Raw genomic sequence first — 23,693 nt, forward strand, 5'->3', positions numbered from 1 at the left:
GAATAACCAAAGGTCACTCATGTGGTGGTTCTTCTCTCTAGCACAATTTCACTTTCAGTCCTCAAGGCCGGGATAAAGCGCTGCCTCTTCCGAGGCTCTTGAAACGCTCGCCTAGGCTTGCGGCGCTCGCTCCATTCATTCCACTGTGAATTCTGCGTGGCTCCCAGAATGCAAAGCGAAGAGCCCCGTGGAATCCGTGGCCGTGCCTCCCTCCTGTCATTCTCCTGCTCTGCCTGCGGTTGGCGCACGAGATATTCATATTCTTGCTTTCCTCTTCCGGAGACTGGAGCCCTGACCCCAGTCAGGGTAAAAAGAGGGCAAGCGCAATCTGCCCTATGGAGGTGGGACGGGGGGCGGGGGGCGGGGGGCGGGGGAGGGAACAAAGCTGCACCTTCTCTCTGGTAGTCCCGACAGAGCCTTCCTTCCAAGGCTGTTTAAAAAGGGTTTCTTGCTGATGTGAACTGCTCCTTATCTTGTGCAGGAGAGGGAGGAGAAAGGGACTCGACACTCAGCCTTTCCCGCTGCACCTGCTCCCAGGGTGACTGCGCTGGAGACATTGCGAGACAAGCTGGGAATCGGAGCGGGAAATACATGCATGCGTCTGACTGCCATCCAGCGCCATGCAAATTCGTGCAGAAGTGCAAACCCCCTTACGCTCACAGTCCGAAAGAATAGGCTCCTCGAGAAGCAACGCCTTTTTGGCAGCAATGGGATTCACTTGAGAGTAGCATTGTGCTGCAAGAATATTTACAGAAATTAATTGGGTTCCGAATTACACAAGTGTTTGTTGTTGTTGTTAAAGCTAAGACTTGGCTTTAACAGGTTTATGGATTGAGCCATCCCCACATTCAAAGAGCCGTCCGTTCTTTCGAGCAGATGAGCCAGCCATTGTTCGCCGGCTTTTCAAGACCCGCCGCTTGGTACCTGCTTTCTCGCTGGCTGCGCCGCGCCTGCTAATTATACAAGCTGATGCAGAGCCATGAGCACTTGGTGCCCCGTCCACTTTTTCTGCTAATAAGGGAACTGCATGCAATGGGAATGCATGGGGCGCGGTGTGTGTGTGTGTGTGTGTGTGTGTGTGCAGGCAAGACTACGTTGTAAACACTGTATCTTGTGATGTCACAAAGATATAGAAATTACGAGCCACACTTCCATCTTTTAAAAGGAAAAGATATAGCTATCATAAAATTCCTGAACAACATGAATGAGAGCCCTTCCATCGACTATGTGGTTTAGATCGCGCCCCGGCGTTGCCAAATGAGGGAAGCACTAGAGAGAAAAATCAGACATCGTTTTATATTAAACATCTGTTAACTGACAAGCTAGTATTTAAGTGGCTCTGCGGGGTTCACTGTCTCTTTGAGTTTCTTTTTCTTTATTCTCCCCGATCACATTGTGGTACGAATTTATCAGCATGTTCAGAGTTATTTCTACACGCACCTTTTGTCTGAATAACTATCGCCTGGGCTTCAGTAAATGCTGTCTCATAAACCTTTTAACCTTTTTGTACAAGCAAATCGTGTTGTTGTTGTTGTTTTAAAAAATCAAGCAGAACCCAGCTGCATTTTGAGGAAGCCATGAATCCATTGTTGCATTTTCCAAGGAGCAGAATGTAGATTTATTTGCTACTGCTCTCCGCTGCTGGTTATCTCAAAGCCTTTTCCAGAGGGCTACAAATTCCATTCCCACGTATACCCGTTACGTCTTTATCCATAGAAATGCTGTCTTAACTGGGTTAGAAAATATATACTGTATATAAATACACACAAACGTTGCCAAGTCCATCCCTCGGCGTGACATTCAACCAAGGCATCAGCAGTTTAAACATTGTTGCCATCCTGGCAGCCATAAGTAAATCATAAGAACGGCCAACAGAATTAACAAAATGCTAAATCAGTCTTCTATAAAAGTGATTGTGTGTCTTTATTTGTGAGTGTGTGTTTTGATGCTAATATGTCTGCTGACGATTAGGAAATACAAAGCATGTTTGTTCTTTGAGCCAATGGATCTACAGTATGCACCAAAATCCGCCGGACGGGCTCCTTTTCATTGTATCATTTGACATTAGTTGAGGGATTCCCGAAGATTTTTAAGTGTTGCAAGATTCTCTCCAATACAAAATTTAATTCCTCCAGTCGCACTGTTAACAGTGACGGCAGGGCTTTGGGGCAGAGGTTCAGAGTCCCACTCAGCAAAATCAGTAGGAAGCTGGTATCAAAACGCACGTCATTAGCATCCAGAGAGGGGGCCATATAAGACTAAAGTCTAAAATTGCCCCACTGCTCCCACCGCTAAAGCTCAGGTGTATGTCGCCAGAGAGAGCTGGATCCAAAAAAACAATGAAGCTGAAGTGTTTGGGCTAATGCTGATGGAAACTGTGACTTTAGCTACCGGTACTGAAAGCGCAATCCTGTGAATGTTTACTTGGAAGCACAGTCAGTATTCAGTGAGCTTTGGTCCCAAGTAAGTGTGCGTCGCCAGTGATGTAGTGCTGAATACTGAAATGCGGGCGATCTTCATGGCAGCCCCATCTCCCTGCCCCTTCATGGACGTAGCCAAGGGAGGGCAGGGGGGCAGCTGCCCCCCATCAAGTAAAACAATAGAAATACTTAACTAACTGACCAATCACTTCAGTTCTGCCCCCCTCCCCACAAAAGTCCTCCTCCCAACAAAAGCCTCCTAAGGCAAGACAACAAAGTTGAACCTTTGACCAATACAGGCGTTATGGTCAGTATCAAACCTCTCCGCCTTACTTTACAAACAGGCTGATGAAAATGTTTCGGAGGACTCAAAAGCTCCTTTGCTGTTTTGTGACATTTTGGTTGGTCGTAATAAATAAAGGGACTCCGACATTTCTTCGAAACAGAATTGGGCTGCATAATCCTTTAGCTTGCATCCTAGTGTAACCTCTACCTCTTCTTCTAATTCTATTTATCGTAGATGGTGAGGGTTTCCCCCCTCAGAGAACAGCTCCTTTATTTGGCACGCAGAGGATTGGCTTGGCAAACAACTCCCAGAAGACATGAAAGAAGGAGCAGGGAGGAGGCTCGTCGTTCCTGCTTGCCTTTCCCTGCTCTGCAACTGCAGCCTCTATTGAGGAATGACTGCCGCTGCGCGCACCTAAGGCGACTTCCTCTTTACATCTCCATCCTAAACGGCTGCCTTAAAAGAAAGAGCCAGTTTTGCTACAACGAAACCGACTTGACGATTCAGCTCAGCTCAGCTAAATCTCTCCTCTTCCCCATTTTCCAGAGGAACTGATATCTTCGCGGCGTGTGGGAAGATTGTTGTCGTTGTTCAGTATTTGATGAACTGAGTATTTTAAAGGTCTGCACCCCACTCCCCACCACCTTCCTTCTCCTCTTCCCACCCCGAGTCCAGGTATATGAGACACGGGGATGGGGGAAATTCTTCCAACGACAGGAAATCTTTCGAGCCGCTTTTGAACCTTCGGGCGAAGGCGGCATATAAATCCAAAACAAGCGCAAACATGAATAGCAGCAATGCGTTTAGGATCCACGTCGTGCTTCTTAAAGTAAGGGTCTATAAATGTGCGTGGAACTTCCTTATATGTCAGGTACTGCAGAGAACCGCGGAGTTTACCCGCGTTAATTTCCACCCGAAGGGCTAAACCTCCATATCTCTTTAAAATGTAAACACTGGACGCCAGGGCCTCCCATCCCAGGGAAACAAGGACGCCCCCAGAAACAGACCCCCGAACCCAGCACAAGCGTCCGTCTCTTCTGTGTTGTTGTTTTATAAGCAGGGATTATTTGCAGAACTCTGAGAATTCTCCAGCGGCTTCCTCACAGATAAATGTGTGTTTAAATTCCTGCTTAAATTTGAGAGCTGGGTCTGTCTCCCAGGTAAACAACGTGCTAGGCTTCTTTTTGGAACAGCTCGCTTGGAAGCGCTCGCTTTCCGGCAAGCGGAAGGAGCCTCCAAAGAATTGCCTCTGTCCTCAAAATCAGAACCATCAGCGGTACTTTGAAGGATCCCCGAGGATCCTCTGGGGGTGAGTAGGCATAAGGGAGTATGTTGTTGTTTAGTCGTTTAGTCGTGTCCGACTCTTCGTGACCCCATGGACCATAGCACGCCAGGCACTCCTGTCTTGCACTGCCTCCCGCAGTTTGGTCAAACTCATGTTCGTAGCTTCGAGAACACTATCCAACCATCTTGTCCTCTGTCGTCCCCTTCTCCTAGTGCCCTCAATCTTTCCCAACATCAGGGTCTTTTCCAAGGATTCTTCTCTTCTCATGAGGTGGCCAAAGTATTGGAGCCTCAGCTTCACGATCCGTCCTTCCAGGGAGCACTCAGGGCTGATTTCCTTAAGAATGGATAGGTTTGATCTTCTTGCAGTCCATGGGACTCTCAAGAGTCTCCTCCAGCACCATAATTCAAAAGCATCAATTCTTCGGCGATCAGCCTTCTTTATGGTCCAACTCTCACTTCCATACATCACTACTGGGAAAACCATAGCTTTAACTATACGGACCTTTGTCGGCAAGGTGATGTCTCTGCTTTTTAAGGGAGTATATACCGTAATACCGTAATGAAATCGGCAAACGCGGGAGTAAAGCGACGGGCCCGCGATTTATTTTTATTTTTGCTTGTTGTTGGCAAAGGCGTGCGCGCATCCACAGGCCCGGCGACTCTCAGAGTGTCTGGAAAGCTCCCTCTTCAGACTGCAGACCTTCTGCACCCAAAGGGTTGCGTGGGAAGGTGAAGTAGGAGACTGAAGAAAAGCTGGTTCTTCGGCTTTGTAGGTACTGTATATGACTCGCAACAGTTACGGTTGGTCCGGATTAATTTACAGTACCTAAAACTATCGCCCCTTTTAAAACTTATAGCTAATGCGCTTGAAAGGATAGGAAGTCCCATTCTGACGCCAGTCCGTGACGACGACGATGAATACCGATATGTATGATAAGTAGCATCTGATCCACTTTAAGAAATCCGGAGCCGGAGCAATCTTACTACCTACACGGGCTGTAGAATGCGACATTTGCAACGCGATCCTAACGCAACTTTAAACTTAGAAGTAAATCCCACCGAGTTCAGCGAGAAACGGAGGAATCCCAACCTTAGTTGATTAATTGATCGAACTTAATCGATTTAGAAGGCGTCCGATGAACCAGGCATTTCAACACCCACCCCCTACCCCACATTAAGTACTTTTTTTAAATAAAAAAACTGCACGTGACAAGCGCCATCTTAGAAGAGGCGCTTGGCTTCTGTGCGAGAGATCTCGCTTCTGCTAAGGCGCTGCTGCTACTGCGGCACGCGAGCGAGTCCGCCATCTACGAACAAAGAGCGCACCTTTTCTGGGGCAGAAAAACTGGCGGCAGCCCAAAGACAATCCTCTCTCTCTCTCTCTCTGCTGGCAAGACCTGTTTGCTTGCTTGGTGAGAACAAGCAGCAGCAGTGCCACGTGACTCTCTAAGGGGAAATCGCCTGGAGAGGAAAGACATCTCCGCTCCCAGGAAAAACAAACGTCTCCCTTCCTTTTAGCAACAGGCGCCAAACCTGGCTTTGCGCCGCGTTGCTCCGCCTGCTGACTGCAAGCAGCGCCCGCTGGCCGAAGGATGGCGCTCTCCCAATCCAATCCTGACTCCTTTTTCATTTTGCGCTTGAGTCGAGTGGGGCGGGGAGAGAAATTGCTGAAAGGCCAAGGCTGCCATCCTAACCAGGGCTGCCCTCTTGAATAAAATGTTGGGGGGGGAGAGGTAAGCCCCACCCCGCATAATCGATCACATGACTTGGTGCACGCATTCATTTGAATGGCAATGTCCATCGTCTTTGCGGGGGGGGGGGCTCGACCCCCTCAAATATTTTATTGGAGGGCGCCGAAGACCCCTTGGTCCCTAGGAGTTGGCTCCTACCGTATGATCCTAACCCTGCCCATTTAGGCCCCCTGGATCCAATGGGCCTTCCTCTTAGATAAGTGTGGGGGAGAGGCAGCAATGTCACTTACCTGGGGCTGTGTCCCGTTTAACTCAGTCGGGTTTAGTCCTAGCCCCGCTTACCTGGGAGCAAGCCAGGTTGAATTGAATGGGAGTCGCTTCTGAGCGATGTATAGGAATGCGCTGCCCGGAACCCTTCCATAAAACGTGGAAGTCTGGCGCAAAGACTGTCTCGGGAAGTCTAGGGTTGCCCTCCCTGGAACACGGACGCCTCCTCTCGGAGGGGGCTTCCTTCCGTCCGTCCCCCTCGTCCCAGACGCCCCTTGCCCTCCCTTCGCTCACGGCGATCCTTCAAGGGATCTCGGGGGGCTGGAGAAACAGGAGAGGAAAGCAGCTGGGTGTCTAGAGCGAGCTAAATCCGACGGAAAACTGCTGATAGCGCTGACACTTGATCCTAAGCACGGTTTACTGCATATTTCAGTTAGGGTCACCACCAGCTTTCTAGGCTGGCTTGCCCCCCCCCGCCCCCGCCCCCGCCCACATGCCTTAAGCCAGTCTTCGCCAAGCTGTTGCCCTACAAATGTTTGGACCAAAACATCGGGAGGGCACCCGGTTGGTGAAGGCTGGCTGAAGGCATATGCAGGAGGGAGCCACAGTCCCACAGACATAGAAAGGCCCAGGAGCTTTTGCAGAAATATATAATCCAATTTCCCAAGACATCGGGTGTTTAGGAAAGGCCAGTGGTCCTTCTAGGTCTTAACCAGCAGTCACAGAAACAAGAATTAAGCACGTAAAAGTTTCCTCTCCTTTATTCGAGGTGCAAACATGCCTCTTCCTGCCCTTAATGTCCGATAAACAGGAGCCGAAACTACACAGGAGGGATGAGATAGCACTCTGCGAGTGCTGGGGGTGGGGGTACCCTCGTCTTTATTGGGACCTTCGGACCCCGGCGGAAAATAGCTTGCAGCAAACATTCAACTTGAGAGTAAGTCCCTTTGGATTCAGCAACGCCTTACATCTGGGTAGGCACGAATCGGATTGTTCTGTCTGCCCCGCATTCCTTCCCCAAACATACTATTGGTCAGGAAAGTTTCCCCACAGCCAAAATGCCTATTTTAAAAAAAACAAACTGGTGTGCAATTATTTAAACAACAACCCCCACCCTGTGCTCTGCCACCCAGTTCCTAAACACCTCAGTAGATCCAGGGAGTTCATTGTCACTTACTTGCATAAAAGTATTCTAATACATCACAATCCATAGCATGTCTACTCAGAAGTAAAACCCCATTAAGTTCAGAGGGATTCTCTCCCAGGTTAGGCTGCAATTAACTCCACTTACCTGGGAGTAAATCCCACGGAACTCACTGAGATGTATTTCAGAGTAGATTTGGTTAGGATTACACTGTTAGAGTGGATAGGATTGTGCTGCAGGATTATAATATTTAAACATGTATACCCGTAAGTAAAGTAAATGTGAATTCACTAAAACCTGGTATATAATGTTGGCTTTTCTGCTTTAATCTGCTCTAGAAGTAGTGACTAAATACATAGAATATAATTGATCATGCAATATTCATAAGAAAACCAGAAACAGTAATAAGGCCATGCGCTGGGGGTTTTCAGTTCTAACTGAATAAGAACAGCCAACGCCAAGGAAAGCTGAAAATCTCCAGGTTTTTCCCGCTGCTACAGGAGGAGACGGCTGCCTTCGGCAAACGCTGATTGATAGTAAACAGGGTTTTTGTCCTCATGGCATGTTAAAAGGTGCATGAAGTTTTTCAGCTGAGAGAGAAAGAGAGGGAGTGTGTGTGAATATACAAAGCCCTCGGATTTTACAGCCTGGTGGCTCTGTGCAAGACGGCTAAGTTTTTATTTAAGCGATCCACAGATGTGTCACGGGCGTTTTAGTATTCTGAAGTTGGGCTGGGAGGTGACTAAACGTGAAAGGCAGAAAGAGGGATACCTTTATAAATGAAGTGAGTCCCGTTAAGACCGAGTGGAAAAGTCCTTAAACCCGAACTGGACTCTGGATTCTAAGCACATTGACTTGAAGTGGGAGAGTCTCTTACTTTTTCTTCGTGCGAGAGTCCTCTGTCTTAACCAGGCTGTGGCTCTCCCCACCACTACCTTGGCGGTGCCCCAAACCAAGTGCCATCAGGGCAGGGCAGAAACCAAAAGCCAGCCCCCCCCCCCAGCACAGTAGGGTCACATTTTGAATTACAGTACTGTAGTATGTGACGCAGCCTAACAGAGGTGAAGACCACTATGTCCGCAGGCTACAATTTATCCAGTCCCCCCCCCTCTAGCCCAAGTCCTCCGCAGTAGTTGGGTGAGTCCCACGCGCCCTGTTCTATTTCCCCATATAAGTTAACCAACAGGGCAAATGGCAATGCTGGCGTAGTGCTGGCAGAGCAAGAGCAGGATACTTTAAGAGCGCACGACATACATTTAAAGCAAGGCAACTGAATCATGGGAACCGTAGTTTCTCCCTCACGGAGCTACATGTCCCAGCACCCTTCATAAACTACAGTTCCCGGGATTCTCGTGGTGGTGGAGGTGGTGGGGTGCTTTCAGTGCAGCTATGGCACCTTTGTATTTGATTTTGAGCTGATAACTATACGATTATAAACTGGGGCTTTTCCGGGGAAAATACCTCTAGGAAAGCGGTGTCATGTGTATGCCTTTCTTTCTGGATTAAGGCGACCGAGGTTCCAGGTTTGCTTGCTTTTTAAAAAAAGTCATTCATTAAGCAGCTGGCCTCCCTTTTTGGTTTAATCATTACGCAGCGGGCTGTTTTTAAATGTTCATTTTCATCGCTACGCGGTGTAACACTTTAACCATTGCGTGTCCCCAACCTGTAAGGATCCTGGATGGGGGGAGGGCGCTTCACTTCCTAGAGTGTTCCTCTTTCCCCCTCTCCTATTGTGAAGGAAAAAAGAAAAGTAAACACCCGCGGAGAGAGGGGGGGAGGGAGAGGGAGAGGAAAGGAAAATGAAGGCATCCCGTTCTATATCTTCCTTTTACAGCAATAAACGGTCGGACATGAAAACACGTACAAAATTTTTTTTTCCAAGCACAGCAACGGATGATGTTACAGAGCCGAGATCTGACGCAGATTTCTGCCTCCTGCCTGGACTTTAATTCGTGGATCACGAAGGTCAGCGCAAAAGCTCGGGGGCTAAAGGGGAGAGAGTCGAGCGCGATATTAGATCCTGGGGAGCAGCTGGGGATTCTCACCGCAAGGCTCGGGGACTCCGCCGGGTCAGTCGAGAAACCTCGCCAGCATCTGCCGAAAAGGCTCTCGGTCTGATCCCCCGATCTGTAAGAGCTGAAGACCCAGGATTTATGCCGCTCAGCACCCCCAGCGTTCAGCCCGCAAAGGGCCCGCTCGTAAAGGCGGTTTACTTGCAAGTAAGACCCAGGGCGTTCAATGAGGCCGACGGCCTTCATCCGTCTCTTCGGGGTCGCAGGCGGCCTTAGCGGCCACCTGTTTCATGCAGGATCGGGCTTCAGCGGAGGCTGGGGCTGCCTAAGCCCAGGGGAGCAGGGGTTTCAAAGGCATTTCCTCCTCCGAGCGGCGCTACGGTTTCCTTGCTCCTCAACTCCCCCCAACCACACATCTTCCTTTGCCCCAGCCACTCAACAGAAATGCCCAGCCATGCTGCTGCGGGAACCTCTTTTTTTACTGGAAGTGCTCTTGGAAAGTGCCATATTTTAAAAGGAAGGAAGGAAAGTGGGGGAGGGGAGCGGAAGATATTTATTTCGATACATTATATGCGGGCGAATCTAAATTAATATTCCATATAGAGTTGCGTTTGCATTTACGCAAACCATTACGTCTAGATAAATCCGAAAACGGGGGGAGTAGGTGGTTTTGTTCTTGTTTAATGTATTTATTTGGGCCATAGGACACTCTTAAGTGATTGCTGTCGGGAGCAGATTGCAATAGGTTTCAACTTTCCAATGCAATCCTGTCTTTGAACTGGTAACTCTGAATCTGGGCAGTTTCGGTGGGCTTTTCTGGTTATAAAGGCCCGGAAACCCTTAAAACGTAGCCGGAGCCCTTGTTCGTGAAAGAAACACGAAAAGGCAGAGAATCTCCTCTCTTTCTCTCTCTCCTCTCGCCCTTCCTTTTTTCCTTTCTGTCTCTTTGCTGAAGAAAACCAAATCCACCCGAAGTGACATTCCCTCCACGCATCCCGGACGATTGTGAGTTGCTAGCAACTACAGAGGCAGAGAGAAAGCGAAACCCCTTGCAATAAATAGCTTGTGGTTTGCAACATGTTTTTCCTGGGGACAGAGGAAGAACCGTCAGGGAGGTCCTATATAACACCGAACTTTCCGCTTTCCTACTGTACTTAACAGATACCCAACTTTGAAAAGAACTGCTGTATACGAAAGTTAAAAGAACCCTCCCATAAACCCTGCAATTAATAAACCTGATTACATTGATTTATAGTCCCCAAGGGGGATAACGGGGGATCCCCAGGTCCTGTTCTGAAGGGGGCTGAGGCTCCAGTCTTAACCCCGTTCACCTGGAACTTAGCCCCATTGAAGTCAACAGGGCTTACACAGCAATCGTTACCATGTCTACTTAGAAGTAAATCCAACTGAATCCGTGGGCTAAAATGGTTTTGCCCCTATCATTTTAATTGCCCCCCAGTTGTCCCGGTCCTTTAGAAAAAGTGTCCAGGCGAGTTGCGATCCTCAGAACCGGCTCCCTTCAAATATCCAAACACTATCCAAATTTATTCCACTTTCATTAAAATGTTATTCTCAAGCGATCCTTTCCTGAAAGGGCTGAAGGATGGAACTGGGATGCAATTAAGTCATCCCAAATCGGAGCACGCACAGACACAAAATCGCTCACATATTTGTGCACCTTCACTTCTCATGCGCACTTCTCAACATAGGGAGTTTGGCTAATTTCTAGGAGGAGCGCTGAAGGAATTGAACAAAAATGGATCAAAATTATCTCTCCTATATTACTCAATTCCTATGTTTTAGGATACGTGGAGAATCTTTTCAAAGTTTACAATCACCTTTTGTCAGCATGACAGAATTATCGAATCTCCCTGCTGTTAACTTGGTACTTTATTCACACTTTTTAATTTATGAAATAATGGAGAAAGAAGAGCAGCCCAATCTTCTCCGTGTTTACTGGGAAGTAAGTCCAGCTGAGTCCAGTGGGATTTATTCTAGGAATGCCCAGGAATACAGAGTTAGCGGCAGCCCTAAATCCACTTTCCTGGGAGTAAAATCTATTGAACTCAATGGGACCTACTTCTGACTAGACATGTATTGCAGCGTCCTTATCTTTTGTAAGTTCAGATGTTCTCTGTTTAATCTTTGTTAAAGCTAGACTTTGCCGGTATATCTCCGCAGCAGGAACACGCACGTGCTGGCAAACTTTTTTCCCCTGGTGCTTCGGTTGGACAACTTGGTATACGCCTTTAGACTATGACTGGCAGTCAATGTTAGGGCTGCAATCCCATGCCCAGTTTACTGGGAGTAAGCTCTGTTTAACTTAATGGGATTTCCTACGATCCTCAAAGTACTTACTCCCGAGTAACACCAATGAACTTTATGAAATGCCGAACAAGCCGGATGAGGCTGGAGCTGCAATCACCTTAACACCTAGAACTCTTAAACGGGGCTGTGGATCAAGCTGCAAAAGGAAAATCGGGGCTTTTGAGGTGTCTATTCCTTTCTTACTCTCCACGGTCTTGAGACAGGCCAAACTTGGGTCAAATGCAAACTAGCACTTGATTTGGTATATTTTCTTTAGGCAAACTGCCTCAAGTTATCAAGGCAGAGGAGAGGGAAGAAAAAGCGTGAACAAAGGTCCGGTTGTTACGCACTTCCTCCGACTGAAAAATGCGCAGCTCAAATGCATCTTTTCAAGTGAGCAGGGATTACGGACAGTGTTCGGGTCCACTAAGAAACTGCCACTGAAATCATTGGGACTAATTTCTTCCTTGTGTAGGATTGTGGCGTTTTCTGGGGGAATGAAACCTTGGATTCAAAGCCTATGAAATAAAATGCTGAGGACTGGAGAAATGAGGGCATCCTTTTGCTGAAGGAACCGCAGTTTTGTCTGAATACCCAAAGAAATTGAAATGATGTAGCTGGCTATTCTTAAGCAACCTCCCACAATGCTTCTTCTCTGAGTTAATTTTAAGAAGCGAAGGAAAAATATCCCAAAGAGAATTCTTAGCCAGCAGGAGCCCTGGCGACTTGGGAAGAGCAAATTCCCGAAGCTACTTGCCTTCCTTCCGACGGGATGGGGCTTTTTATACGGCGGTGTGCTTACAGCTATAGCAAACGCTTGATCAAATGAAAACAAAACAAACAAAACTCTCGCCTTTCCAGGCAACAGATGCAGTAAGAGCACATTAAAAGAGGTCCTCCATAGGCCTCCTCATTCAGGCCAGAGTTGCCCGCAAGCAGGAGTGAAAAGGTAAATCCAACTGGTTTCAATATAAGCTTTTTAAAGGATTAGGATAGAAATAGGACAACAATTTATACTGTAAGCTTCCTGGGGCAGGGAACTATTTGTTAGTGTGTAATACACCATGTTCACTGCTTAGATAATAATCAACATTGATAGAATACCAGCCTCAAGCACATCAACTTGATTTCAGTGTGATCATCAGTGCAATCCTATACCTGCCTACTCAGAAGTAAGTACCTTTGACTTCGATGGCACATACTCCTAATTGTGCATAGAATCCTAGACATACTTCCACGGGAGTAAGTTCCATTTAACTCAATGCCATTTACTTTCGGCAACTTTCATAGAACTGTACTTTTATTAAGTATGCGTAGGGTTTCGGCCTTAAGGAGAGAGATATAAAGAAGAAAAAAAAAACACTGTCTCAAACCACTCTTAACTAGATCGTTTCTTCGAAGGCAGGACATATTTCTGCTATCAAAATTAGAACGGCTCAGATGTAACGGTGACTTTCTTTCTGACCTAGCGATTGTTAACCATAAAACGAAAAATGAAAGGATTACAAAAGAAGTCTGTTTTCCCATCTCTGGAGGAAATGGTCCTACGAAATGCGGAAGTTAGAAGACTCAAGCGAGTAAGCCAAGCCACAAGGCAATCTCCACCAAATGGCAGGTGCATTTTATTTTAGGGTTTAGGATTTTAGGGGAAGAAAACGCAAGGACAATACATTTAATCTGACGCAACCCTGCCTCCAGAGGGAAAGAGGTGGGTAAGTCATCTATCTGTGTGTGTCTCTTTGTTTGTAAAGGAGAATGAACATTATTTTTTAAGCAGTGAGCGGGGCTTATCAGAGCAGAGAGGCTGCTTTGAGCAGCTGTCTGCGGCGCTGGATGGAACTAATTATATCTCCTGCCGTCAGCTCGATTCCCGGCTGGCGCTGCCCACCACCCAAGCCGGCTGAGCGCTTGTTTACAGCGGAGGCTAAGACGCAAATCTCCCTGCGACTCCTGTCAATTTCAAGGCTGGCGCTGAGGAGGGGTTTCCGCCGAAAGCGCAGCCCTGCAGGCGGCTGCGCAAAAAGGGAAACCGCCGAAATGCACACCATTGCGGATAAACTGCGGTGGAGAGTTTATTTACACCACAAATATAGGCAACCCAGCGAGGGAGACCCAGCGGGCTTCCTGGGCCGAATCTCAGCTTTTCAGCTCGTACTGCAAGTCCAGTTATATTGCTAGCTAATTTTACACTTTTGGAATTGCCACTGATCTCACCACATGGGCCTCTCTAATTCCAGTAGGGCGCATTTTAAAGTAGATATCCTAGAATAGCAGACCTTGCGCCTATTTAGTTTGCAATCAATCGACTTTACTATTATTTTTTAAGCGTCCACAACTCAACTTGCTACTGAGTCAGACCATGTAACACAATATTCTAACTGGGAGCACTTTTCCAAGGCTGCAAAAATCCATACCTGGAGACACCCCGAGTTGAACTGGGACCGTCTGAGTCTAAATGGGTTTAGGGTGCTGGCTTTGCGAGAGGGGGCTTGAGATCGTTTGCGACTCTCTGAACCTCCAATTAAGCTGATCTATATTACAGTATAAGAAAGCTTAAATTAAATCATTCCGCCTTAACTTTCAAATAAAGTTGTTCTGGCTGCAATCTCACACATAGGCATGCATAGATTGCCGTGCTCAATCATTTTCTCTTGCATCTGTTCATTTAGATCCTCAGCACATTTACTTAGGAGTAAGCGCCATTGCTTCATAAGACCCGTAAAGTAAAGAAAAATTGTGATTATGCCTCAGGTTGGAGAGAGTAAGTTTACTTTCCAGCTCCTCCCCACTCTATCGCCCTCGGGCTGTCGAGTCCTTTATCTACTCAATTCAGCTTGTTTTGCTAGTTAAAGATACGGAGAGCAGGACTGTTGTCTATTTTTCACCTGAACGATTTTCCGGACGGTATATGCGGTTCAGGCAACAAGCGAGCAAATCTGTAGTGTTGGTAGGCCTTTGATCTTGGAAAACCTGACACTCCCCCGCCCCCCCAGACCGTGAGATACAAAATGTAATCTTCCAAAGTTTTCTTTTTCTTCCCTGAGTCTGGCAAACCATTGACTGTTGGCGGAAACCCCAGCAGTCATGGCTAAAACACGGGTTTTCTCTTTTTCTGGAACGTTACACACATCTCCCCCCTCTTTCTTCTAAATATTGCTAGCAAAGTTTAGTTAAAGGGTTTATTTTGCTGTGCTTTTATGGTGAATTGTCTGACAATTGACTGACCAACCCTGTCTTGTCATACTCCCACAGAAGCCCTATCAGATGCAGTACATGTGACATCGGAAGGATTTGTATTTCTAAAGGTGGAAAGTGCTTCACTGTCCGGCTGCGATGGCCATCTCTCTCCTGCAAGTCTCTTGACTTCAGCAGCACTACTCCAGCATTAAACGCGTTGCAGATTCCTGTAAATACCTTTTATTTCTGCACTCAGGCTTCCGTGTCTGGTATTAAAGAACTCTCGGTCCGATGTTAAACACGTTTCGTTAAGCAAAAGGCCACTGAAGTTATTCTGAAGAAATGCCGTTTCGGGTTCTTGGGCCACAATCTACAATTTTTGAAACTCCAGAGCAGTCCTACAAAAAGTCACGGAAATCGCTCCCAAAATCAAAGGGCTTCACTGCATCTAACGAGCATAGGAACAAGGGAGAGTGGGGTGGGGTGGGGTGGGGTGGGGTGGGGGGCGATCCGCGTCTGCCTTGGCGTCCGTAGGGCTGAACAAGGTATTCAGCTGGTGGTGTCAGAGAGCGGCCACCCAAAACGTTGTAAATCGAGCTCTGAGTATCTTTCTAGCTGTGTGCAGAGAACTAAACGCCAGCCTCTCCAAGGCAAACCCAGAGAGCTCACGACAGTCTCCGCTGACAATCGAGTAGGACCCTAAGAAGTCCCTGGATCGGTCCCAAAGATCCATTTAGCCCGTGGTTCTCTTTCGGGTCCTCCTAAAAGCCAACTGGTGCCTCCAGGCCAGGATTTTAGGGAGCACGTCCAGGATCCCAACCCCCTCGACAGAATTAACCCCAGTAGGGTTAGTTGATCCACCTTTGAAACTGAATGCAGTGCCCCTCTAAGGAGGCGGAAAACCACTAACTCCAGGGTCCTAAATTTCTCAGTTGCATCCCTGACCTGCCCCCCTGCCAACCGCCCACTTTCCTCGACCCTCGCGATCTGAAGGGGCAGAGGCGAATCCCCCTCGCCTCGGGACTGACTCACCTTCGGGGAAGACGGCTCTCATCTTGAGGTAGCTGGTGGTGAGGCGGATGATGGACGCCTTGTCGAGCTGCGACGTGATCGCCGACGGCAGAGGCAGTAGCTTGGCTAGCTCGTAGAACTCGCCGTTCTCCTTCTCGCGGCGCGTCTTGGCGGCGTTCTTGGACTTCTCCTTCATCGCAGCGGCAAGTGTGGCGAGGCGGACGCGAGGCGGGCACTGGCATAGTCTCGGGCCCGCGAGGCTGCTGCAGGCGGGCCGCGAGCAGGGACTTCGCCTGGGCCTTCCGACGGCGGCGGGCAGCACCAGCCGCCGAGCCCAGACGTGGAGGAGCGTGAGGTGGCGGCGCCTGATTGCCTCTTCTCTCTCTCTCTTTTAAAGCAGGCTGGCGAGATGGCCGTCAGTCTCCAAGAACGAAGGTCGGCGTTTCTATGTCTCTCTGCGCTTAATGGTCTCCCTCGCCTCAGCGCAGCCTTCGAATGAAGGTCAGAGAGAAGCAGGCGGCCACCCGGGCGGGGAACCTCGGCTTGGTGGCGTCTCCCCTGAATCGAGACTCACTAGCTCGCTCGCCCGGAAGGCAGGCGGGGACGAATCGCTCGCTCCTTTCCCTCCGCCTCTCTCCCCGCCCCCCTTAACACGTGTGTTCTTGCTGTGTTTATTTTAGACCCCCCTCCGGGCCAAACTGGTCTGCCTTGTGCGTCACACGCGCCCCAGCCCCCTCCGCGCCCCACGGCCGGGAAGGAGAGCGGCTCGGCTGGCTCCCGAAGGAAGGGCTCCGCGGGGATCCGTTTCCCTCAGAGAGAGCCCGGAGTTGTCACAGAGCGTGTGGAGACGCCGCTCTCTCCCGCCCGACCCGCCCCCTCAAGGCAGCAGCGAGCGGTGGGCGACGCAGAGCTGCCGCTCGGGCACTTGGCGCGCCAACAAGCCCGAGGGGATCTTTTTTCTTTCTTTCTTTCCCGCCAGAAAGAGAGAGTGAAATGTCCCCCTCCCCTGAGGTGGCTCTCTTCCCTGCTCGGAGTCTCTTCACTGCCACCGGAGCGAAGAGAACGCTTCCCGTCGCTTGGTCGGGCTAGTGGAGAGCGGCTGCGCTGCAGAGCTCTCGCCGGGCGCCGCTGCTCTACTCCGGGCAGCAGCCGGGCTAGAGAGAAGCTCTGAAGTGGGCTCGTCAGTTCCCGGCGAGGCGAAGGCTGAGAGCCGCCGGAGGGGAGGGGAAAAGCGCGCCCAGTGACGTCTGCGTCGTCTGCTCAGGGCAGCGGCAGCGCGGTCCAAACCAGCCAAATACAGGCCCAATTAACACTCGAATTGGAGGGACTAGGAGAGCGCGCGCGCCGGGTGCGTGCGAGCGGAAGGAGGTGACTAACTGGACGCGGCGGAGGGGGGCAGGCAGGCAGGGTCTCTTTTCCAATGGAGCGTTCCTATTTCCACTCTTGTATCCTGAAGCAAAGCGCGCGCTCTCTCTCACACAAATAAATAAATAAACCTCTCTCTCTTTCTCTCGTTTTGCAGACAGCCTGCTCCTTGCACAAGCGCCTCAATTTCAAAACATAAACCTTCTGACAGCCCCCCAGCCCTCCCTCCTGCGTTCAAATATGCGTTTACTTTGCAAGTAGATCCCCTCGATTCCGAGGGCTGGTCTTTCCAAGAAGGCCCCGCTTCGGGCTGGCTTAGCTCGAGTGTCTTTTGCTGCGCTAGGGCGCTCTCTGCGAGGGACCCTCAGGCCCGCAAGCCTCGACGCCCGCCCTCGCGACCCTGGTGCAAATGGCTCTGGTTTCGAGGGAGTTGCTCGGTTCCAAGTGCAGACGTCCTGCCGAGGCCAGGAATGCGCTTGTATTTCAGCTCTATCCACAAAGGAAGGATCTCGAAGGCAGTCGGTGGAAGGTCTTTCCAAGCAAACGCCTTGGCCTTGCCTTATTTAAGATCCTACAGCTTTCGACAGAATCTAGGCATTTTGAAATAAAAAATTCCGGCCTCTGAACCCCGCCGGATCCAGAATCCACCTAAAGCAGCGGTCCCCGCAATTTGCTTACTTCTGAATACGTGCTTAGGATCTGATCGCGCTGGAAGTTAAGGTTCCTTTGGTCGGTTAAAGGTCCTTAAGTTGCACTAGTTTCCACTCAACTGACCAAGCTTGTTACCTATTAAACTGGGAGTGAGGCTTCAGTGGTTTCTGAGCAACCATATTAGTTAATGGATCCTGACTGGGTTATTAATAATACATTCCATTAAAACGGTGGGATTTCCCCTCTAGTGAGCAAGAAGAAGGTTTGGGGTGTAAAATCCCCTCTTGGCTCCCAGGCATGTTATGAAAGGGCGGATCAACATTACTTAGGCGCCCATCCTTGACTCACTTCTCTGCCCCACTGAACTCAATGAGGCTGGCTTCTGAGTTGACAAGCATACGATTGTGCTGTTAGTTAATTGTGTCCTCCTCTTCCAAGGATATATGCAATCCCCTCATCTGTCACCAGACTTCAACTCCCCGTCGACCTAGTTGATGGCTCAACCCTATTCCCAATGTTCATAGGGATGCGCGATCCTGCACACACGTCTCTGAGGGTCCCGTGCAACTCTGTGGGGCTTTCTTCTGAGTTTAGATTTGCGGGTCCCCAGTAGCTCTAAGACGCACTAACGTAGAGGCCCAGATCTACTCGTGAGGCGGAATGGGGGAATCCAGTAACTTGGCCTAAACTCAACCTTGGGTCCCAGTGTGTTGTTGGACCACAAATCCCATCATCTCTGGCCGTTAGCCAAGCTTCCTTGGGTATGATGGGGGCTGTACTCTAAGAACTCAGAAGTACTGTACTGTATAGGATTTTCTGCAATCCTATACACACTCACTGGAGAGGAAGCTTCATTTAACACTGTGGGATTTCCTTCCATTGGATTGCCCTAGCAATACAGGGTCCTATGCAAGCTTACTCAGAAGTCACTCTTCCCCGGGAGTAAGCTCCACTGAACGCAGTGGGAGAGACGTTTGGGTGCATACGTGCAACCCAGGAGGAAGTCTGAAAAGGCCATAATCTCCATCGCCTACAAGCCTATCTTGCTGCGGCCAAGTGACTTCCTGCAGGAAAGTCGCATGCGCCAGGCAATGTGCCCCGAAGTGTAGCCCAACTAGGCCCGCACCTCCCGGGCTGACTATACAAATGAGAGCGACCCACTTTAACTGCGCTGCCGGCGGTGGAATTAATCCCACCTACGGACTGCTCAGCGGCAGGCGGCTGGCGAGGACCGCGCTTGTCCGTCCTCTGCAGCTCTCCGGCACGCCTTGGGATTGTAGGGGACGGCGTGGAGGGGCCGCCGTCGAGCAACGCTGTTGGCGGCTCTGGGAGTAGCGAGGAGGGCTGGGAGTGCTGGTGATTAGGGGCTCCAAACTCTCCGATCTGGAGATTGACCTCACAAAAGGATGGATCTGCTAGTGAGGCAAACTGGCCGGCATTTACGCAATCAATGGACACGAGCCACTGACAGTCTTTAGGGCAGATGGTGGGGAGCCTGTGGCCCTCCCAATGTTCTTGGACTCTTTGGGTTCCAAAGGAGAAGGTTACTACAGCTCCCGCCATCCCCGACAATTCCCTATGCTGGCGGGGGAATTGTTGGGGGTGGCGGGAGCTGTAGTAACCCTTCTCCTTTGGAACCCAATCGCGTCGCTATATTCCATAGCCTTCCTTTTCTTTGCCGCTCGATCCTAAAGACTAAATGCTATTATAGAATCATGACAGAGTTGGAAGAGACCCCGAGGATCATTTAATCCAACTCCCTGCAATGCAGGAATATGTAGCTGGCCCGCACGAGGATAGAACCCACGTCCTGAGTGTTGTCAGCACCACGCTCTAACACGTGAGCTAACCACTTTGAAAGTAAGCTGCGCGAATTAATGCGTGCAGCTCGATCCTATACGTGCTTGCTTAGAAGCAAGTCCCTCTGAATTCAGTACTAAGCGGGCACCTTCTTTCCAAGCGAAGATGCTCCGAAGAAGGGAGGTACTTGCGCCCGAATCTGCCTACTTAGCCTACACATCGTTTTACCTGACCGAGAGACGGACAGAGACAGAGAGCTTAACAGGGAGCAGTTAGCCCCACGGAACTTACATCTGAGCAAGCATGGAGTATCTTCGGCGTTTTTAGACGCGCAGAAACTGTCTATATAGCAGTGTTAGTGTACGTAGCACAGTGTATATATGCTGTTGAGTAGTCCGATTAAATTCAACGGGACTGTCCTGGCGTAAGTAGGACTGTGGTTTGCGGCTCTGGGTTCCTTCCCATCAGCTCGCTGCTGCTGCTGCTTTACCCAAGTCCTCTGACAATGCGTCTCCTTTGTGAATTCATGCCTCTCACACTGACCTTAGCGAGGAGGATTCCGAGGTGTTTTCTGAAGCCTGCAGAGGAATCGGATGGAAATCTACATCCTCCGAAGCTCCCCGTGGCCCCCTCCCGCCCTCTCTCTCTCTCTCACACACACAACACTCTGTCAGCCCTACCCTAAGCAAATTTTATTGCAAGTGAACACCATGACGCTTGCTTCCGAGGAAGCGCGGCTCTGCTCGCTTCTGAAACGTCTCTCACAGGGAAATCCGATTGTCCTCCCAACCCTCTCACGCTGCTGCGCCCTTTTGACTTTCAGGGCCCGGAGGGGGCTGTTCCCCAGCAAAGCTGCTCTGTCAACACCCAGCCTCTGCTAAGGGCTCCGTTGCGCCTTTAGGCGAGAATCGCACAAGAAAGGCTTTTCGGGCACCGCTCGAGGCAATTCCTCCGCAGCCTGGGCCGTGGTCTCACCTGCGCTTGGAAGGCAGGCCTATTGAAATAGACCAGACTTCCTGGTACTGTACATCTACGTAGTAGGCAGGGATGGGGACTTAAAGACGCTCCCTGGGAAGAGGATGGACAGGCTTTTAAAAGACTGCAAACACCGTATTAACACCAGCAATTTAATACATTATGGGCCACTTATTTAATTCTTTTGAATATTACGGAACATGAGGAGCATTTACTAACACTTTCAAATAGGTGACTCGCAGTTCAATCCTAACTTCGTCTACTCAGAAGTAAGCCCTATTGAATCCAGTGGGTTTACTCCCAGGTACTTGGGGGGGGGCGGTAAGTATGGCAGCCTATCAGCTCCGATGAATTTAGCAAGGCTTCTTTCCGAGTAGACACGTGTAGGGTTGCGCTGTTAATATATTTCCTTGCTTACGATGCGAGGAGCTGAGGCAGGCTAACTACTTTTTCTGGGCTGGTATTATTGACAGTAGTAGGGCTTTCTTCCTCACAAAATTACGTAAGATCAACGACTACGAGACTAGACACCTCCCCCCTCTCCAACACACATACAGTGAGTGACGCGTCGCGCTTTTGTGACAGTTAATGACATGGGACTAAACCGGCTTTATTCTCCATTTAGAGGGTTTAGGATCCCGGGTGGTGAAGACTTACCAAACAATTGCTCTCAGCAGTTGGGAAGAAAATGAGTGTGTGTGAGTGTGTGTGTGTGTTGCGCTTAAACCACTTTCTGAAATCACTTAGTTGGTTGGCCGTTGACTTCCTCAGGAATCAAGGAGACTTGCTTTCACCTAAACCCCTTTGAGCTTTGCCGTGGAAGTTCCCTGTCATATTGACAATCCCCAAAGCCACAGAATACAATCTGGATAGCTAAGGCTTGGGCTTCGCTCTCTGGAGACAGAAGTGCTGCTTCCGTGTACTGTACAGTGCTACCTCGGGTTACAGACTCCGCTAACCCAGAAATAGTACCACAGGTTAAGAACAATTTCAGGTTAAGAACGGACCTCCAGAATGAATTAAGTTCTTAGCCGAGGTACCACTGTATGGTAGACACAGAGTAGACACAGGCAGGATCACAGATCTGTTCCTGAACTAGTCGGGATGGAGTATTTGGGTTTAAACCGCTTTGTCCCAGTTTTCTGCAAAAATATGCTCCATGGGTTGGAAACCAAGCCGGCTCCAGATCGTTGGCAAAAGTTCTCAGGCGGTTCCACACATTGTTTTCTCTCTCTTAAAAGTGTCTGATTTTGCTGCACCCACCCCGACACGAAAAACGTATTTTCTACGCCTGTAACTTTCAACTTCGCGGTGGTGAGATTGCCTGTTCAGTCGTCTTGGAAAACCGACTAACTCGGCTGAACATGACACGAATAGCGGGACAGGGGTACTTTGCTCTTAGGAAAGAGTTTGACAAACGACGCATTCTGCATTAAGTATTGCTTAAATAGGTTTTGCATAATCGGAGGTGGATCTTTTAATCTGTGACTTGAGAGGGCCAGAGAGAGATCAATCCTGGTTCAGGAAGGCGTCGAAAGCGCTTCTCTTACACCCAGCTTGGAGTCCTGTAAAATAACACCACCACCACATTTCCTGAGGGGGTCACAGATTAACAGACCCTCCTAAAGAGACCCCTTTCTAAGCAAAACTCTAGCCCGAAAGGGGCTGCTTTTGTCCAAGATCGCTGCCTAGGACGATAAACAGAAATAAATTAAATGGCCCGGTAATAAAAGATCAGCTTCTTCTAAAATAAACAGCGACAGTTTAGTATTAACGATGGTTCCTGCTTGACTGGGCTGAGGAGCCAAACCAGAGCTCTCCGATTCAGACTCACTTCGTGCCCCCGAAGCAAATGAGAGACTATTGTTTTGTTTTGTGTTTTGTTTTTAAAGGGGGAGGGTGTCCTTAACTGGGTTATGGGTAGACTTGTAGGAGTTACCCGAGGACCACAGAGTCAGGCTGAAAACAAGGTAAGGGGGGCGGGGAAAGGCGGAAAATAGAGGAGCAGAGTATTTTGGTAGTGATGCGTCAGAATATTACTATTGTAAAGTTTTCATGGCGCAGATGCTTTTCACAATGCTTATCCGACAAATCTTTCTCACATCCCCGTGCAGAAAGAATCGTCCGAAGTCACTTACCTTACATTTGCTTGCATTTTAAAATAAATGCAAAACTGCTGCCAGCCTTTGGCTTCCCAAGACAGCAGGAACTTGAGCCCGGATCGCTGGAATCCGGGCCACTTGCTTCTTCCTCGATCGAGCAACCCTGGGTCCGCTTCTGATTCGCTTCGCTTGCAGGTTTGGCCACTAAGCGAAGATAAATGGCATTAACCCAACTCTACCCCTTTGTCTATCGCTTTGTAAAATCGAAGGCAGAAACCCCTTTTAATCGGCGAGTTAATACAAATACTATTCTTGGTGTCAAACAACGAGGGTTGGGGAGGTGAGCGCGCGCCTGTTCATTCTGGGGAGAGGTAAGCGCCTAAATCAGGCCGAAATCGATTACTACTACCCCAATCCCGAGAATTCAGACTGGATTCAGTGAGATGTTCTCTGGGAGAATCGGGGCCGTGAAAGAGATTGTTAGTTGTTCTTGTTGTTGTTGTAGGCCGCCTGGAGAACGGTTTTGCGGAAAGGCGGCTCTCCAGAGAAACAGTGGACACAATCCGATCCTAACAAAGCGCCGGCTCAACCCGAACCCCGCGCGTGCTTACTCCAAGTAAGTCTCCCTACTCAGAGCTCTTTCATTCCTCTCCAACCGGCCCTTTTCTTCCATTCCGTCAGCTGAAGTTAGCCAACTAATTAACTGGGAAAGCAAAGGTCCATTTCCTGTTGGGGGGGGGGGCGGCGGACCCTCTCACCTCACCCTTGTCCTTCCATCCTGCCTGCTGCAAACCCCAGGCGGTGGCGCGCCAGCGGCGGAAGCAGTCAAAGCGCCGGCCCGCCAGAAGCTCATCTAGCGGCCCGCGGAAAAGATTAGCGGCGGGCTCCGCGTAAATGCGCCCAGACCTCGCCGCCATTTTACAGCAGCTGCTTCCCTCGCTTCCTTTCCTAGTCGGATCGCCTCCTTCCCCATCTAGACGAGGACCCTGATCTCTTTAGCAGACGCGGGCGGCTGTCTCCGGCCGTAACAAAGCCGGTCCCTGTGCGCTTTCCTTAGCAGGGTATATTTCACCTTCTCCTTTCCTGATGAAGCTCATTTCGAAAGGCTGGTGCCTCCTGTCCCCATCCTGCTTCGGTGGACTTAAAAGCCACCCCCCCTTAAATAAAAAGACATTTTTTTTCCTGGGGAGAGAGAATA

At 49.5% G+C, this 23,693-nt stretch overlaps 1 protein-coding gene across 1 annotated transcript in view; it reads right to left on the reverse strand.

Annotated features, from left to right (window-relative positions):
- Positions 1-16,201, reverse strand: part of SIM2 (SIM bHLH transcription factor 2) — a 54,303-nt gene extending 38,102 nt beyond the window's left edge. The window contains exon 1 of the mRNA XM_035116471.3: positions 15,624-16,201. Within this exon, the coding sequence (XP_034972362.1) occupies positions 15,624-15,798 (175 nt within the window). The 5' untranslated portion in view covers positions 15,799-16,201. The remainder of the gene's footprint in view (positions 1-15,623) is intronic.
- Positions 16,202-23,693: the final 7,492 nt, after the last annotated feature.

The sequence above is a fragment of the Zootoca vivipara genome, chromosome 4 (assembly GCF_965207765.1).
Source record: "Zootoca vivipara chromosome 4, rZooViv2.hap1.1, whole genome shotgun sequence".
NCBI lineage: Eukaryota > Metazoa > Chordata > Lepidosauria > Squamata > Lacertidae > Zootoca > Zootoca vivipara.